The following is an 18,259-nucleotide window of genomic DNA, read 5'->3' on the forward strand; positions in this document are numbered from 1 at the left end:
ACTCCTACATCACTACTGAACAAAAGTGTCAAAACTACTATGTAGAGCAAAAGTGCGAAAATAAATGAACCTTTTTGCAGGATGGAGTTGAGCTGATTTTTTCTTACTTTGATCTACCTCACTCACTACCTTGCTCACAGTTCCAGCTTAGGGGCCCAGTCATACTTAATAGTGAGCAGCTGAGGAAGTTGTAAGGACTTCTCATACACAGTGCAGACACCATTTCCCTTCTTTTTCTGGAAATTGTTAAGAGCATTAGCTGATTGCAGAGGCAAAGTTTATGAGCATGGGCAATGAAATTTCTCTGGTGGATGATTGAGCCCCGTGAAAAATATTTCCACAGGGCACCAGGGTGACTGCAACTCACGCTACTTCCAGAATCCAGCATCACTTCTATAACCCTCCTCCAATTTATTTTTTTTTTTTTCCCCAAGTAAGAACCAGGACACAGAAGGAAGATAATAATTTCTTAGTATTACATATAAACAGATATAGCTAAATCATTGCATAGCTTTTTATGGAACCAGATCCACTTTGGAATAGATATCTGCCCTGGACAAGTGCCACCTGGAAGGGCCAGCAATTAACCTGGTGTCTCCTTCTTTATGTAGACACACAGCTACCAATCTCAGCCAAAACTCCTCACTTGGTAATGGGATATACTTAATCATCTCAGTATCATCTCAGCTACCCAGAAATAATTTTACAGGGAAATTTCCAGTCCTCTTCTTTCCAGTAATTCACCTTTCCTCTGGCTTTACTGGCTACAGAAACTTGACAGTTCCCTTTCAGGCACTTTGACTGCAGCCTTTCAGACAAAATGACAGCCACCACGGGAATCTCCAAGCACCATGCACACCAAGGCAGCCTGCTCACCCCATTCCTCTACAAGGTACAACAGTTGTCTCAAGCAGCTGCTACTTGCTTTCCAGATGGCACAAGATGGGGACCATCAAGTCCTCCTGTCTCCTACTCTTGCCTGCCCAGTTTCTACAACCCATCCTCTCTCAGGGCTGGCTCTCAGGACCAATGGGTCCTGAGTTTCAGTAGCATTGGTCTCCAATCCTGCCATCCCAAAGGAATATCGTCCAGAAAAAAAGTTTCCAAGGAAAACACTTTTGCATGGCAGTTTGCTGAAGCCCTGCCAGCTCAGCCAGGGAGTGGTGGTACCCACCCGGCAGGAAGCCATGGCCTCTCTCAGCTCTGCACCCCCCACGGCTGAGGCAGCTGCCCAGGCAGAGCCCTGGTGGGAACACGCTGCCAGCCGGGAGCCGGGCTGCCGGACGGGCTCTGCTCTTACACCAGCACCAGCCGCAGCAGCGGGCACAGCTGTGGGAGTGCGCCCGGGGAGAGGAGCCCCCACTTAGTGACAGAGCCCCGCGGGGGGTGGGGAGCACGAGGAGATCAGGGAGCACGAGAGAGAGACCCACCGCTGGGATCACCCCCTGCCCTCTCTCAGACAGGCCTGACGGGCAGCCAGGGCATGTGATCCAGAGGGTTCCCTGTCCTCTCTCCGCGTGGCCCGACACAGTGACTGACTGAAGGGAGAGCGCGAATGGCGACGGGTCCCTGCCCGGTGCAGCGCGATGTCTCCTCTGTGCCCGGCCCAGCGGCCCAGGTGCCCACGCATGGCGCGTCAAGGCTCTGCAAGTGGAACCCAGCAGTAACGAAGACGGGGGTTCATCGAGCGGGGAGGTGTCGCTGAGGCTGTCAGCCTACGCCCCGTGTCAGAACAGCTTCCACACAGAAAAACAGACGCGTTACTGTCAGAGGAGACTCCCCTCTGAAGGGAAGAGACGGCCCGGTGTGCAGAGCGGACCCACCCAGGGAAGTCTGCTGCCTCCCTGGAGGCCTGGCTAAAGGTGGGAAGAGAAAGCTGCCTGTCCTGGTGCAGCCCTCAGACCATTATCCAGTATCAATTTTTCAGGTAGGCAGCAATGAAGTTGCAACAAGCCTGAGGGCAATCAAGAGAGACTTCAGGGTCTTGGGATGACTGGTTAAGGGATCAGGAGCACAAGCAGTGATCTCCTCTAGCCTTCCAGCTGCAGGGAACGATGAGGGAAGAGGAAGAGCCAGCAGATCAATACCTTGCTCTGAACCTGATGTCACCAGCCAAATTTGCGGTTTCTTGATCATGGTTCAGCTTGTACACCACCAGACCTGCTGACAACAGATGGGGTACACCTGTCTCAAAGCGGGAAAAGGATCTTTGCACAGAGTTAGCAGGGCTCACTGAAAGAGATTTAAACTAAATTTGAACAGGGAAAAGGATAAAACCAGGCTTACTTAGAGTTAAGCAGGGGGCAGCACACCAATGTTTGAGAGACAGTGTCATGGTGAGGTCCTTCAGTCTGGTGTCTCAGTGGATGTAGGGGATGGATATCCATGTGGCAGCAAAGATGCAAGGGTTATTGATGTTTTAGAAAACACTGAAGCACTTAAGAATGGCCACTTAAGAATTAGGGCTTCTCTCCCCAGAAGGGTGGTAAGGATCAATAGGTCAGCTGAAATGCACCTACACCAATGCACCCAGCATGGGCAACAAAAAGGAGGAGCTGGAAGCCATTGCATGGCAGGAAAACTATGACTTAAGTGTCATCACAGAAACACGGTGGGAGGACTCGCACAACTGGAGTGCTGCAATGGATAGCTATAAACTCTTCAGAAGGGATCGGCAAGGAAGGAGAGGTGGTGGGGTAGCCCTGTATGTTAGGGAGTGTTTTGACTGTCTAAACCTTAATGATGGTGATGATGGGGTTGAGTAAGATAGGTAAGAATCAGGGAGAGGGCCAACAAGGCAGATGTCATGGTGGGAGTCTATTATAGACCACCCAATCACAATGAAGAAGCAGACAAAATGTTCTATAAGCAGCTGGGAGAAGTCTCACAATAGCCAGCCCTTGTTTTTGTGGGAGTCTTCAACTTAACAGGTGCCTCCTGGAAACACAATACAGCAGAGAGCAAACAGTCTAGAAGGTTTCTGGAAATTTTGGAAGTTAACTTCCTGACACAACTGGTGAGGAAGCCAACTAGGCAAGGAACCATGCTGGACCCATTGTTTGTGAACAGAGAAGGACTTGTGGGTGATGTGATGGCTGGAGGCCGTCTTGGACACAGTGATCATGAAATTATAGTTTTCAATTCTTGAAGTAAGGAGGGGGGTCAGCGGAACTTCCACCTTGAAATTCTGGTGGGCAGACTTTGGCCTGTTTAGGAGTCTGGTTTACAGAGTCCCATGGGAGGCAGTCCTGAAGGGCAGAGGAGTCCAGGAAGGCTGGGCATTTTTCAAGAAGGACACCTTACAGGCACAGGAGCAGGCCGTCCCTGTGTGCTGGAAGATGAGCCAGCAAGGAAAACGACCACTTTGGCTGAACAGAGAGCTTTGGCTGGAACTTATGACCTTTGGAAGAAGGGTCAGGCAACTCAGGAGTGCAAGGATATTGTGAGGTTACACAGGGAGATAACTGGAAGCACCAAAGCCCAGCCAGAACTTAATCTGGCTACTGCCATAAGAGACAATTGAAAAAATTTCGATAAACACATTAGCAACAAAAGAGGGCTAAGGAGAATCTCCATCCATTATTGAATGCAGGGGGACATACTGACAAAGAATGAGGAAAAGGCTGAGATACTTAATGCCTTCTTTGCCTTAGTGTTTAATCGTAAGACCAGTTGTTCTCCGGTTACCCAGCCCCCTGAGCTGGGAGACAGGGACAGGGAGCAGAATGAAGCCCCCATAATCCAAAAGGACCAGTCAGTGTCCAGCTACACCACTTAGGCATACACAAGGGATCCGCACAAGTGTACTAAGGGAGCTGGTGGAGGAGCTCACCAAGCCACTTTCCATCATTTATCAATAGTCCTGGCTAACCGGGTACGTTCCAGTTCACTGGAAGTTAGCAAATGTGACGCCCATCTACAAGAAGGGCCAGATTGAGGATCTGGGGAACCACAGGGCTATCAGGCTGACCTCAGTGCCAGGGCAGGTTATAGAGCAGATCATGTAGGGTGCCATCACACAGCACATAGAAAACAACCAGGCAATGGGGCCCAGCCAGCATGGGTTTATGAAAGACAGGTCATGCTTGACTAACCTGATCTCCTTCTGTGACAAGGTGACCCGCTTGGTTGTGGAGGGAAAGGCTGTGGGTGATGTCTACCTGCACCTTAATAAAGCCTTTGACACCATGTCCCACAGCTTTCTCCTGGAAACACTGGCTGCTCATGGCCTGACTGGGTGTACTGTTCACTGGGAGAAAAGCTGGCTGGATGGCTGAGCCCAAGGGGCGGTGGTGAATGGAGTTACATCCAGCTGGCAGCTGGCCACACGTGGTGTTCCCCAAGGCTCAGTATTGAGGCCAGTTCTGTTTGATATCTTTGTCAAAAATCTGGATGAGGGGATTGAGTGCACCTTCAGTTTGTAGACAACACCAAGTTGGACAGAATGTTGATCTGCATGAGGGCAAGAAGGCTCTGCAGGAGCATGTGGATAGGCTAGATTGGCACACTGAGGCCAGTTGTTTGAGGTTCAACAAGATTCCCTGCTGGGTCCTGCACTTGGGTCACACTAGACCCACACAGCGCTACAGGCTTGGGGAAGAGTGGCTGGAAAGCTGCCTGGTGGAAAAAGACCTGGAGGTGTTGGTTGACAGACCATGAGCAGCAGTGTGCCCAGGTGGCCAGGAAGGCCAACAGCATCCTGCCTTGAGTCAGAAACCGTGTGGCCAGCAGGACCAGGGCAGTGAATGTCCCCCTGCACTGGGCACTGGTGAGGCTGCACCTCGAATGCTGACAGGTTCAGGTTTGGGCCCCTCACTGCAAGACATTGATGTGCTGAGGCAGGTACAGCAAAGCTGGTGAAGGGTCTGGAGAAGACATCTTACAAGAAGCAGCTGAGGGAAGTGGGGTTGTTTGGCCTGAAGAAAAGGAGGCTCAGGGGAGACGTTATTGATCTCTACAGCTACCTGGAAGGAGGTTGGAGCCAGGTGGGTGTCATTCATGTCAGTCTCTTCTCCCAGGTAACAAGCGATAGGACACAAGGAAATGTCCTCAAGTTGCACCAGGGGAGGTTTAGATTGGATAGTAGGAAAAATTTCTTTACTGGAAGGGTTGTCAAGTGTTGGAACAGACTGCCCAGGAAAGTGCTAGGTCACCATCCCTGGAGGTATTGAAAAGACATGTAGATATGGTGCTTAGTGACATGAATTAGTGATGGTCTTGGCAGTGCTAGGCTAACAGTTGAATCTGATGACCTTAAAGATCTTTTCCAACCTAAATGATTCTATCATTCTATGATTCTATGAAATGAACCTGCTCCACAGATGCCAAGTGAATTCTATTATCTCTTACATCCAGTCACCAAGTCTTGCTATCCACTGCAAAATCTGAAAGCTAGGGGTAAACCTGGGAAGCTTATTGAATCAAAGGGATGCTCAAGGGCAATGGTCACATACTTTCATGCCAGGCTCAAAGGGCAGTAGTTTATCTGCATCCTAGTGGCCCATACACCTCTTCAGAGACCTTACAGACTAAAAATTAAAGCATCCACTTCCCTTTTTTTCCTTTCAATGGAATAGAAAGACCCCGTGCATTATATCCCCCTTGTGCTCCCCAGTACAAAAAGCTGTGTATCAGACAGCACGTACTTGGGAGAACAGGACTCCATAGTGTGGCTTCCATGGCCACATATTGATAAAAAGTAGAATACACTGGAAGTACAGATATGGAAACATACCTGTATGTATCTCTGAAGGCAGAATCTCATCAGCCATCATATTTTAATATGGAATCAGCTGCCAACAAAGGCCTAGTTGCTGCACTTAGCTGTGGCAAGCAACTCATCAAGAGACTTCACTAGAATTTTCACTGAGGGACAGTGTTATCAGGAACACCCAACCCCTGAAAAAAGATATTTACATCCTTATTCTTCAAAATGGAAGAATTCAGTCTTCAAAAAGTTATTCCAAAATTGTTATACCAATTTAAAAAAAAAAAAAAAAAAGATTAATTTTTTCTTCAGAACTGATTGGCAGCTTAGATGCTCCTGGAGCTCCTCTTTACACACCAGGAAAAAATGGGTTTAGTAATTTTAGATTGCCTATTTCCAGCATTGTTCCATGCCACATTAAAGACCTCATTCATTTCCCATTAGCCCATTTTAGTTAAAATTAACACATAATCATTTTCAATGATCTGGCTTTCAATATATTTGTAAAGAAAAATTAATCTCTAATGTAAGACAATGAATTGTTAAAAATCATCCTTACAGAAATAATAACTAAACCCACATTTTTACACTTTTTCTTTTTCAATCCAAAAACATTGGGATTGCTGGTTGTACCCCCACATTCCTCAGGATGGCTTCCTTAAATAAGCAGTTGACACAATTCCCCCCTTTGGCAATGGAACAATTAATGGGAAACTGAAGACCTCATGAAACAATTCAACATTTTAAGAGGAGACAGAGAACAAAAAAACACTAAACAAAAGCAAAATGAGCACCAATCTCAATATATCAAGGACCAGCCACATGCAAACCTCTCTCCTCATTCCCTGATATCCTTGCCCTTATGCAAAACCTCAGTTCTTATACTTTATACCAAGGGCTCCTTGTTGACAGAGAAATGACAAATATTACTGCCATTTTTGCTTGTCAGGGATTCAATACAATAAGTAACAAAAAACTTAAATGTGGCTGCAGGAGAACTTTAGCCAGGGACAAAATGAAAAGAGAAGGAAAAACAGAAAGCTGAGAGGAAAACACACAGAGAGAGGCACAGAACAAAGGGTAACATGGGTTATGTCAACTGTGGGGACGGTGCCCCCAGCACATGTGCACGTGTGGTGCTAACACAGCTGGCACAGTCTGTTTAGCTACATTAAAGGAGTTAGTCTCCAAACACATACAACTGGAAAACACTTCAGATCATCCTTCAGCCCAAGTGTTCAGGAGTTGTTTGCTCAGGCCAGCGCCAATGTTACACTGCGGAGCAGAAGTTTTGGACTATTAAGTGTCCGAATAGAGACACTATTTTCCAGAAAATATCCACAGATCGTGTTAGTTCCGACACCATGCTTATGTACAGAGTTTTTCAGTGTTTGATGTGACCTCTCCTTTTTGGTGCTGATTATTAGTTTTAGATGACTCTAAGGGCTCTCCCTTATGAGGACTATACCTAGGGAATTAAAATGAAATGACTTCAATCAGTTATGAAGTGCTGATATGCAAGACTGCATACAACTGACCATGTAATTTGTATGTTTGTGGAAAACTGCAGATAAATATTACCAAGTTACTGACAGACAACCAATCCTATGGCTCTGTTTCACTGAGAAAAAAGCATAACAACATAAAACATAAATAATGTCCTAACACGCCTTGTCAATTTAATATTCTGGTAGTCATGCTACCACACATAAAACATGAAGAAGAGCTACACATGATCAAGAGCCTCAGCTAGCTTTAAATATAGAGGACTAGGTGCTCCTGCAAGGAGCAAATCTTATTTTAAAAGAGATTGTGCTTCATCAAAAAGCAAGCAGCTGGAGAGTCTAAATCCCAGCCACCTCATCTGACAGAAGTGCTATACAATATTGGATCGCACCCTGCTCCACCCAAAGTCCCGCTCTTTGTGTTTTCCAATACCGAGTCATGACACCAGACTTCATAAAACTCTCTTCTGTGTCACTCCTATGATACACACTGTTTGTCTTCTCTATGGATTATTATCAACATGAGTTTCTGTGTACAGTTTGAGCCATTGTACTTCTCTGTCTCTGCAGGACTGGGACTAAACATTACATAAAAACATTTTGTTTAGAAAGTCCTGAACTTAACTTGTGTTCAACTGTGGAGGTAGAGCACACAGGAGCATACGAGCATTCAAGATCTAGAACAAAGCAGCACTTCTTTTTTTTTCCCCAAGCTGTGCTTCCCTCTCAAGTTGTGTCATAGTTAATATCAAGCACACCTGCAACCTTGAGTTAGTTTCACAGGTTTAGAAAAACGTCCTTGTTATAACAAACCAAAAAATCTGGAAAGAGAAAGACAGTTATGACATCCCAAGTTCTTCCATCTATTATCTAGCAGCACTTGGATTCCTTGATGCTTAAAGGCCACAAGCAGAAGCGAGCTGTACTGGATACTGCACTAATACAGAGCAAAAGACAGCCCCTGTCCAAAAGGGTGGAACAGAGTTTTAGAATGCCAGAGTCAGAAGTTTAGACTAACAACAAATTAAACTCTCTAATGAAATAGTTGTGGAAAAAACCCCAGTGTTTCCAAAAGAGAGGCATGAAAGAATTCATTTCCACTCATCAGTTGAGAAACCACAGAAGGATTTTCAGCTGTTGCTTTAGTGCACTGCCCCACCGCATGAGTTTCTTTCACGCAGCATCTATCTTCCACAATTTTATGTGGGAATTTTAACTCCTTGTACACTATGCGTTTGGAACTCTGGACTTTTCAGGCAGCACTAAATGAATTTGCAGGGCATTCAGCGTCCGTACAAATCTTTCCTGGATTGCTTAAAATAAAGGAAAACCTTACTTCTGCAAACTGTGATGTCATCTCCCTTTTCAGCACGTGCCTTCCACAACCTGCTCCAGCACGTCCTCTCCGCAAGGCACACCATGTCGCCTGCGGATGTTCCCGAGAGCAGCGACTCAAAAGTTTGATTTGGAAGACCTTCCTTTACTACACCACATACGCAGAAGACGCATACGCGTAGCAAGGCGCAGACAGCGCGCAGCCTATTTACACGTCAATAGCACAACACGGCAACGGGGCGTGCACGGAGTTTCCGGACGGACAACTCTCCGCCGTCAGCGGAGCTCCCCGCGGGCGGCAGCGCCGTCCTGCCCACACGCGAGGAGACCGGGAGGCGCACGCTGTGGGGGCATTCCCCTCTCTTCCCGCCTGTTCCCTTTTTCTACTTGGCCCCCGGCACCGGTTTCCCGGGAAGTTTAGGGCACTTCGCGGCGCGTGGGTGGGCGCCAGCCGGGGCGGCACAGGGCGCGCGGGGGCCCGGCGGGGCTCCCCGCGACGGGGCGGGTCACTCCGCGCCCGGGGCCACTGGCGGCCCCGCGGGGCCCGGCCGCCCCCGAGGCCCCTCAGGGCCCGGCGGGCCGCGGCGCGCCGTCCCGGGGAGGGACCCCGGGGGGGACAGGCGGCCGCTCGCCGTGCGCAGTCCCGCCCGCGGCCGGGCTCCCTCCCCCGCGGCGTGAGGAGCCGGCCCCGGCTCCCGCGCCGCCCCCGCCCGGCTGCTCACCTCCAGACCTGCCCGAGCTGCAGGATGTGGACGAGCGACTGCAGGAGCCAGATGCAGAAGGCGCAGGACGCCGACCGGCCGGTGCCGGCGCGGGGGCCGGCGGGGCCGCTGCCCGCGGCGTTGCTGCTGCTGTTGCTGCTGCTGTTGGTGGCGTTGCTCTTGCTGGCGGTGGACGCCTGCCGCTGCGGCGTGCAGGGGCGAGCGGCGTCGATGTCCGCGGCCGCCGAGCCGCTGCTCACCAGCAGCTTGCTCTCGGCGGCGGGGCAGTGCCCGGCGGCGGCGGCGGCGGCGGCGCTGTCCTCGGTGCTGAAGTCGTGCGCGAACCAGCGGAAGCTGAAGACCTGCACGGAGAGGGAGCCCAGCAGCACGAAGAAGAGGGTGAGCCCGAACCACCAGCGCTGGCCCCGCAGGTAGTAGTCGACCGCCAGCCAGATGTCGGTGCCCACGTCCGCGAAGTACACGGCCAGGGCGGCCAGGATCCAGAGGCAGTCCCACAGCGAGTAGCGCCGCTGCTCCCTGCCCAGCCGCAGGCACAAGGAGGACGAGCCTCCGCCCGAGCCCCGGGAGCCCCCGCCGCCGCCCCCGCCGCCGTCTCCTCCTCTGCCGCCGCCGCAGCAGCAGCAGCAGCAGCAGCGGGAGCCGCCGCCCGAGCCGTCCCCGCCGCCGCCGCCGCTGCAGCACCCGCCCCCGGGCGCCTCGTCGTCGTCGCTGCCGGCGCCCGGCCCGGCGCCGGCGGGCAGCCCCGGGGCCAGCGCCTGCACGGAGCCCGAGTGCTCGGAGTTCTGCAGCGGCGTGAATGCCACCTCGCCGCCCTTCTTCATCTTCCGCCGCCCGTCCGACTTCGCGGCCATGATGCCTCCCTCAGCCCCGCCGGAGAGCGAGCGGGAGCAGCGAGCGCTCCTTTATCCCGCGCCTCCCCCTGCTCCTCCTCCTCCGCCTCCTGCCTCCCGCCCTCCGCCGCCGCAGCCGCCGCGGACCCGCCGCTCCCCGCGTCCCCTTTCCCCGCTCAGCGCCGGGCTGCGCGCCCGCGGGCGGCTCCTCCGCGGCGGCCGCGGCCGCAGCGCCGCCTGCCTGCGGGGAGCCGCGCTCAGCTCGCCCGCCCCGCCGCCTCCGCGGGGGCCGGCGGTGCCGGGGCCGCCGCTGCCGCCGCGCTCTGCCCGAGCCGGGAGCAGGCAGGGCAGCACTGCCCGGAGCAGCGCATCCCGCCCCCGCCTCACCGCCCGCCTCCGCCCGCACCCGCCGCCGCCACCACCCAGCTGACTGACGCCGGGAAAGAGGATGACCTCATCCCTCTTCCCTCGCTGCCGCCGCCCCCCGCCCGGCACCGGCACCAGCACTGGCACTGGCGCAGGGGCGGGGAAGGGGGCGCTCGGCGGCCGGGAGGGAAGGGGGCGCTCGGCGGCCGGGAGGGAAGGGCCCGGCGCGGGCCCGGGGGTGCGGAGCAGGGCTCCGCGGTGGCGGGGGGCAGGCGGTGGCTCGGCTGCCCGACCCGGGGAGGTGGGCGCGGCGGCGCCGGGGAGGTGGTGGCGCCGCGGGGCGAGGCAGCGGGGCGGCGGGGAGCGGCGGGGTGTGGCCGGCGCCTCCCGGGGCCGGGGGAGCGGGAGGGGCGCGGCTCCGCTGCCGCCCGCCGCCGCCCTCGGCGCCGTTCGGGGCGACTGTGCTCCCCCGGCGCGGGGCCGGAGAGGCGGGACGCGGGCGGATGCGGACGGGGCTGCGAGAGGGGATCCCCGGAGCGGGGGGAGCCGCCGCCGCACCAGCGCGGTGGCGGGGGGCCGGTACGGGTGCTGGTGCCCCGCCGTAGCGCCCGGCGAGCGGAGCGGCAGCCGGTGCCCGCTCAGCTGCGCTCGCCTCCCGGCCCGGCAGGTCCGGCGCAGGGCGGGCGGCCGCTGCCCCGCCCGTCCCGTAGGAAGCGCTGCCGTAGTTCCCCGAACTTTGTGTAACGCGACTGCGAGGTGCAATTCTCGGGTGGTGCCGTGACTCACGCGGTCTTAGAGGCGTTTGGGGGAAGGTGAGGAGATGCCGTTGTGTTCCAACACCCGGAGAAATCGTGTTTTCTGCACCGAATCGCCTAGGCGAGCTCACGATGCCTTCCCCCGCCCCCCGCCGCCTTCCCCGCAGCTCCGGCTCCCTGCGGAGCGCGGCCGACCCGCGCAGCTCGCCCGGCTGTCTCGGTGGCGGGGGTGGCCCCGCCGGCAGTTTCCAGCTTGTGCGGCGAGCGGCCGAGGCCGGGGTGCGCCGTCCCGGGCTCCGTGCGGTGGAGACCGGAGCCCCCCGGCGGCCCGCGGCGGCCACCGGCCCCGGAGCCCGGCGGGTGCGCGGCGGCTCTCCGGTCCCCGAAGACACCCGGCCGCCTGCCCCCGGGAGTCACCCGGGAGTTCTGCGGGAGTTACCCACGCCGCGACCTGAGCCGCCGGGCACAGGGCGCGGGGTGCGGGCGAGGAGGGCCGTTTGCCACCCACCCTTGGCCCTTCTGCCCTCTCTGTCCTCCTGCGTCTCCAGATGTACGGGATGTGCAACTGGCTGATCTCTAAAATTTATTTATTTTGTCGCCTCCAGAGTATTTTATAAGCATGCCCTTTCCCTCCTTAATATAGAACGGTGAGATGGTTCAACCACGTTGCTAGAATGTCTTAATAGGAATGGCAGTAGGACTGTGACATTAAGATATGTGACTAAATAAAGCCCCGTCAACTTCATTGATGAAAGAGAAGCCATGTGGACAGCTGAAAAATCTGCCATCTAACTGTTAAATGTACATGGTAAGTATGAAGTTGCCTTTTGGAAATTAGCTGTTGCTGTTACATGCCCCAAATGTCAAGAAAACACTACAGCATGAATGCTGTATTATTCAAAGAGTACCTAGCACACAAAAATCAAACTTTGAAAGGCGGAGAGCACACGTAAACTAATTTAGCTTGTTATTTTGCATGTTACCACACATTACAAGAGTCTTTAATTACATCATCACATAATGGTTCTTAAATAATACACATTTGCTCTGCAATCTTGGCTACAGTGGTATAGTTGTACTTTTATTTCTAATCCTTTTGTAACCCCATATTAATTTCATTCTCATTACTATCCATATGATCTTTATTGCCTTAGACTTTTAATGCAAATTACTTCTTTCTTTAAAGTATCTTTTAATAATTCAGTCAGCACCTATATATAACACAATAGATTCACTTAAGATTACCTTGTCAGCAGAGAAGGTGCTTTAATAATGAAGCTAATTTATCTGCAAGTTGGTGGTTTATATATACCAACAAGTTTCCCATATTATTCTATTTATAGTTACATCTTTAGTGTGCACTTTAAGTTACTTCAATTGAATCTGTTTGGCATACGCAGGTCTAAAAGATGCTACAAATTTGTAGTGGAGGTTATAGTGTGATACACAAGTGATGGTGGGGAACAACCGTGCTCCTAGAGCCAAAATCCTAACCTAAGATGCTGGGGCTGGTGTAGGAGGGTGACTCTAAAATGTCAGGTTGAAGATGGAGGGAATAAAATGGAGAGATCAGGGTCCGACATACTAAAAGGGCAGAAGGTACCTCTGAGCTATGCAGTAGATAGTTAAGAACATAAATGGTGTCGGTCTAGCTGTACATCATCCTCAGAGGTCATGGTAGCCTGCTTGAGGGTACCGCATTAGTCAGCTTGGAGGAGATAACTGCTGGGGCCAAGTGTCCCTACATCCTCCCCTCCCTGCCCCAGATATGGGACAAATTTTCTGGTATATTTACCCTCAGCCACTTCACTCAGGGGCAGAGTTGGACCAAAGGTATTGAGCCATCACCCTGGAAGACTCCAGTTCACGACAGCAGGCTTTAGATCAGACCTGTAAATCTGAAAGGTGTTCAGTTTGTCAGATGTTTTGTTGTGATGAGGCGTTTTACACTTTCTTTCCTGTATTTTTCTGTTTTGTCTCATTTCTGTCCTTTCCTCTCCTCCGTTTTGTCTCTTTTGGTTGGTTGGCGTGGTTTGCTGTTCTAGCATTCAACTACTGTTGCATTTGTGAGGGGAAGAATATTCATTCCCACTGATTTTTGTATTAACAATATCTGTCTGTTAAATGAAGGCAGTGCAAAAGATGAACATTTGAACTTAAATTGAAGGCTGTTGGATACTTCCAGAGGAATGTCTTCTGTTTTGTTTTCTGACTTACAAGATAACGAATGGAAGGATCCCAAATAATATTTAAGTGATGAAGAAATGGCTTCCAAGAAACAGAACCAAATTTTCTCTCTGTTAGGCTGGCATACCTTCTGTGGAGCTGTGGGGCCAGAAGAGGTTGTACACACTGTGTACAAACCAGCATGCATTCAGCAAGCCAATATTGTTACTAAACCTCAGAAATTAATTACAAAATACAATTGAAGAGCAAAAATGCAATCACGGACATCAATACATTTTTCATAAACCAAATACAGACACATTCATTTCTCATGAAAAGCTAATTTTTCTCTGAAGGAGATTTTATTCTTTACTTCCTTTTTCTCCATCTTTCTGTAAAGAAAACATTTTTATGGTTATCACAAGTACTGGTTTTGCTTTGTTCTGAATTACAGCTCCTGTTTCTCTCCCCACTCCCCCACCCGCCACCCCACCCCCCGCCTTACAATATCATAGCTTCTTTGTCTACTTTAGGAATACTTTTATTTTTGCTTTCTGTTTTTTTTTCATTGTAAACTGTTATCAACTCAAACCTAAATGTCCAGGAAATACACTTCTGTGTTCCAATGCTCTTATCTTTAAAGTATTTTTATTTCTTCAGGTCCCTAACAATGACGTTTTTCCCAGTCTTCTTTAGCTATATTGCATAGACTGCCCTATCAAAACACACTCAAGCTCTTGGTTGTAGTTCTCTCCTTTTGCCATTAGAATATCATTACACTCTACAGGTCTAATCGATGTTTGCGTACATTCATTCCAAATCTATTTTTTTTTTTGTTTGGCAATACTTTTGACAATTGTAGATTGGTGCTTGAGGTTTCTGCATTTTCTTCTAGCTCAGAGTAACTGAAGCATTAGAATGAGTTTATTGTACCTGGATTTGACACCCTATGACAGTATTTTGGCACAAAAGCCTGCCTTCCTTACCATAGTCAGTCTTCTGGGGACCAGTTTGGCATCGTAAAGGAGCTGTGCAGAACCCTGCTGTCCTGGCAGGGCTTGCCACAGACCAGTCTCTCCTGCTGAGCAGAGCTCCTGAGCAGCCGCCCCTTAGAAATAAATGAAGTCCTAAGCTGCAAGTTCTCTGGTGACTTCTTCCAAAAGATCTGGTGAATCTGCTAGCTTCCTCCCTTCCTCCCTTCCTCCCTTCCTCCCTCCCTTCCTTCCTTGCTTCCTTCCTTCCTTCCTTCCCTTTCTTACTACCTTCTGATATGCATTTTATTTCTCTTCAAAAGGTACCCAGTGCCTTTTCCTGCACTGTGCTTCTCTCTGCCTTGATGTGTATGGTGTAAAGCTGGGGTGACCTGATGAAGAATCTGATAAATATCTGTTTTCTCATTCACTCTGACATAGTCTCACTACCGTGTCTTCCATACATCTGACTTCAGCTAGTTTTCCATGTTAAAACAGTGCCCTCAGGCACACATGCACATGCAATCAATTTCTTTAGAAGCAGCAAGTGAGAATTATTCTACAAAATATTCACAAGTTTTAGATGTTTTCAATAGAATCATGTTTAAACTATACACACAGGTGTCAGTGGAAGTTGTAATATAGGCAGTATGTTTAATATTTACACACTAAAGTAATTAATTGCCTTTTTGCCCAAATAGGTTCATTCGTAACAGTCACACGTCACTGTATGTCTGGTAACTGAGTTACTTAATTGCAAAAGCAGAATGCAATTCCTTTCAATTAAGCCAACATTTCAGTAAATTAACATAAGCAAAACCCAGAAATACATTGGTAAATTGGTACACTGCATAGAAAATTAGTTTAAAATACTACATATTTTTAAAACATATCAAGTGTAAACAGCTATTCTTGCTTACTTTAGCTTGAGAATATTTTATTTATAGGCCTACATGTGGGTTCACACAGAAACATTTTCCAAACTGTAAACTTGCCTTTAAATTGAGAAAAGAAGCATGAATCAAGTATCTCCATATATTAGCTCACTTTAACAATTACAAAGAATACTCTGGAATGTTCCCTGGTTTCAGAAATTACTTTGCTTTATAACATTATATTTTGTACACCTAGATCTCTTTTTGTAGCATGGGAAGGTTCATGCGAAAATGCCTACGCATACACACACACACCCCCCCACAAGCTCTAGAAAGAAAGAGATGCATTGTAACAGGATTCTTGGATGTACACCTAACTTTAAGTAGATTATAAACTGAACTTAGTAGGGCTGTTTATATACTTATGGTTTAGGCATATACTTGCATTTTAGGCACATACTTAAATTTCATGGTGAATTGGGGCTGTAATTTCTTTTAATGTCTAAACATTAGAAAAATATAAATACATTCAACTGTACACTCTAGATAGAGTGTAGAGCAGAAAAATAAATAAATGAATAAATTCCAAGTTTAAGCAAACAGAATGACTGAGAACAGCCCTGCTTTGATGACAGCATATGGATTTTAGTATTATGTATGAAAGAAGAAATGATTTCTTAGAATTTTTGAAAGATTTAATTCTGGATTTCTTAAAATTACATTTATTATTTAGAAACAGATGTCAGTTACCTTTCATGTTGTTTCATAGTATGTATTTAAAAATATAATCAAGGATAGAGCTGAACACAGAACAAATGATAGCAGGAGGCGTGGACATGTGGGAAGACATCACAGGAAGCAAGCTTGCAACCAGGCTTTGTACAATGCTGACAACCTTTTCACTGCCCTTGTGCATGCAGAAACCAACCAACAATGAAGCGCATCACCTTTTATGATAAATGGGAAAAGCATTTATGGAATGCCTAAGTGGAAAGGGGATATTAACATGCCCTATGACACTGTATTTAAGATGTAATTAAGAATTTTCAAAAGTTTGAAGAAGAGTCCCATTTTCTTTCCCCTTTTTGATTCACCTGTTTTAAATGAATTCAAGCCAAGCAAAATAATTGTAAAGCAAAGATTCAGCCACAGCACAGAAAGTTACACTGCTTTGCACTGCTTAGTACAGAGGAGTTTATGGGCTTTTCCGGACTGCTGCTTTTCTTCATGGAGAAGAAGTCCAAGAACCATTTTAAATTAATGTGTGAGCAAAGGATGTTTATATTTACAAACACCTTTATAAATACTAACCCACCAGGACTAGATGATATTCATCCAAGACTTCTAAAGGAACTCAAAGGAGCACTTGGTACTTTCTTTTTTCTTATTTTGTTTCAACAACTGACAAACTACGGGATGGATAGATGCAATATAACTGCTCATACGTACTTCAGAGGAGGGAATCCTTTCTTTTGTATGATGACTTTCAGCAAGGCAGTACTTGGAGTTGCTGGGAGAATATTAAATGGTCCGATGAGCCAGTCAGAACATGGGTTGTTTTTTTTCAAATCCTTAACGTCATCAGCAAAAGAAACTGAGACACTTACAAGCTTAGATGGGCAGAAATATGTCACCTAGATCAACATAATAATATATATAAAAGCACACCAGGAAAAGTGGATAAGGAAAAAAAGACAGAGTTAACTAATGCTGGACCCTTAATGGACACTTTCAGACTCTATTATGCCTAGGAGTCTGTGTTATGGTCTTCAGGGTCTATATTTTAGCACCCAGCTCCAAGCTTTCTCTGCAGTGCAAAACTAGATGTTCTTGCCTCGAGATTATTATTATTATTATTATTGTTGTTGTTAATATTATATCATTATTATAGCATTATTCTTATATCATTATTTATTATTATTATATGAGTAATGTGAATAATATGAATAATGAGTAATAATAACAACAACACAGCAGCAGTGGCAAAATCCTCTAGCCATTGTCTTCTCATACAGATCTTCAAGGACAGGCTGTAGCAGGGAGAGGCAGTGGAAGGCAAACTCTTCTCTCCAGTACAGCCTTGAATCTTCCAGCTGATTTGAGTTACCTCACTGCTCCTTCCAAGGCTCCCATGGGTGCCAGACGCCTGGGTTTCTTGTTGACCTGGGCATTCTCTTTTCCACACTACAACTCTGTACCCTGCAGAGGCACCAGTGGTGTCAATATCATCCCAGGCTCTCCATATGCAGGGCAGGGTGCTGGGAGGAAAAACGCAAGGCAGCACCCTTGCTGTGCAGCAACAGCAGAGTGCACATGAGGTGGCATCTCTGTAAAGTCTCTGTCTTTGACCATTAATTTTTTCCAAAAATTGTCCCACTTGCTAGGGACAGAGATTAAGTGACTTCTGTGCCAAACACAGCAGACATCACTGTATGCCATGTGGAAGAGGCAAGTTTGGGTTTGGCACTAGTCAGAAGCTAAATATTCTAACAACTGGCATGTCTTCCATGTAAGACCTGAGAAGTTTCTAATGGTATTTCAAATTTTCTTATCAAAGTATAATCCCCTGGTAATACGTGCTGCAAGCACCCATGACACTCTTGAAATGAAGCCTTCTGATATAGTGGTCCTGTTAGTGAAATTGTCAAGGTGTTTACATGGCTCTGGATCCAGGGAAGTGGATCCAAAACGTGATTTCTACACTCTATAGGTAGAGAACATGATTTTCAAATATGGAAGGCAGCTGCAGAAGGAGGGTATTCACTCTTAGTAATGAGAAACAGATTAGGAAGGCATTATTTACACTTGATAAATCAGAAACGGCATCAAAGAAAGCTACTATTACAAACTATTAATGAAAGACATAATAATGAAACAAATCACATAATAAATCACAACAAAGTGATTCAGTGTAATGAATACTGATACTGAGTGAACTGTGTGCTCTGGGGATACAATTTCAAATCCATTCCAGTGCATGTGGTAGCAGTGTCAGCAAAAAGAGCACTTTTAGAAGAAACTGACTCT

The 18,259-nt window shown here is 48.7% G+C and overlaps 1 protein-coding gene across 1 annotated transcript in view; it reads right to left on the reverse strand.

Moving 5' to 3' along the window:
• XKR4 (XK related 4) overlaps positions 1-10,215 on the reverse strand; it is a 231,546-nt gene extending 221,331 nt beyond the window's left edge. Inside the window, exon 1 of the mRNA XM_056332369.1 lies at positions 9,270-10,215. Within this exon, the coding sequence (XP_056188344.1) occupies positions 9,270-10,120 (851 nt within the window). The 5' untranslated portion in view covers positions 10,121-10,215. The remainder of the gene's footprint in view (positions 1-9,269) is intronic.
• Positions 10,216-18,259: the final 8,044 nt, after the last annotated feature.

Source organism: Falco biarmicus, chromosome 3, assembly GCF_023638135.1.
Source record: "Falco biarmicus isolate bFalBia1 chromosome 3, bFalBia1.pri, whole genome shotgun sequence".
NCBI lineage: Eukaryota > Metazoa > Chordata > Aves > Falconiformes > Falconidae > Falco > Falco biarmicus.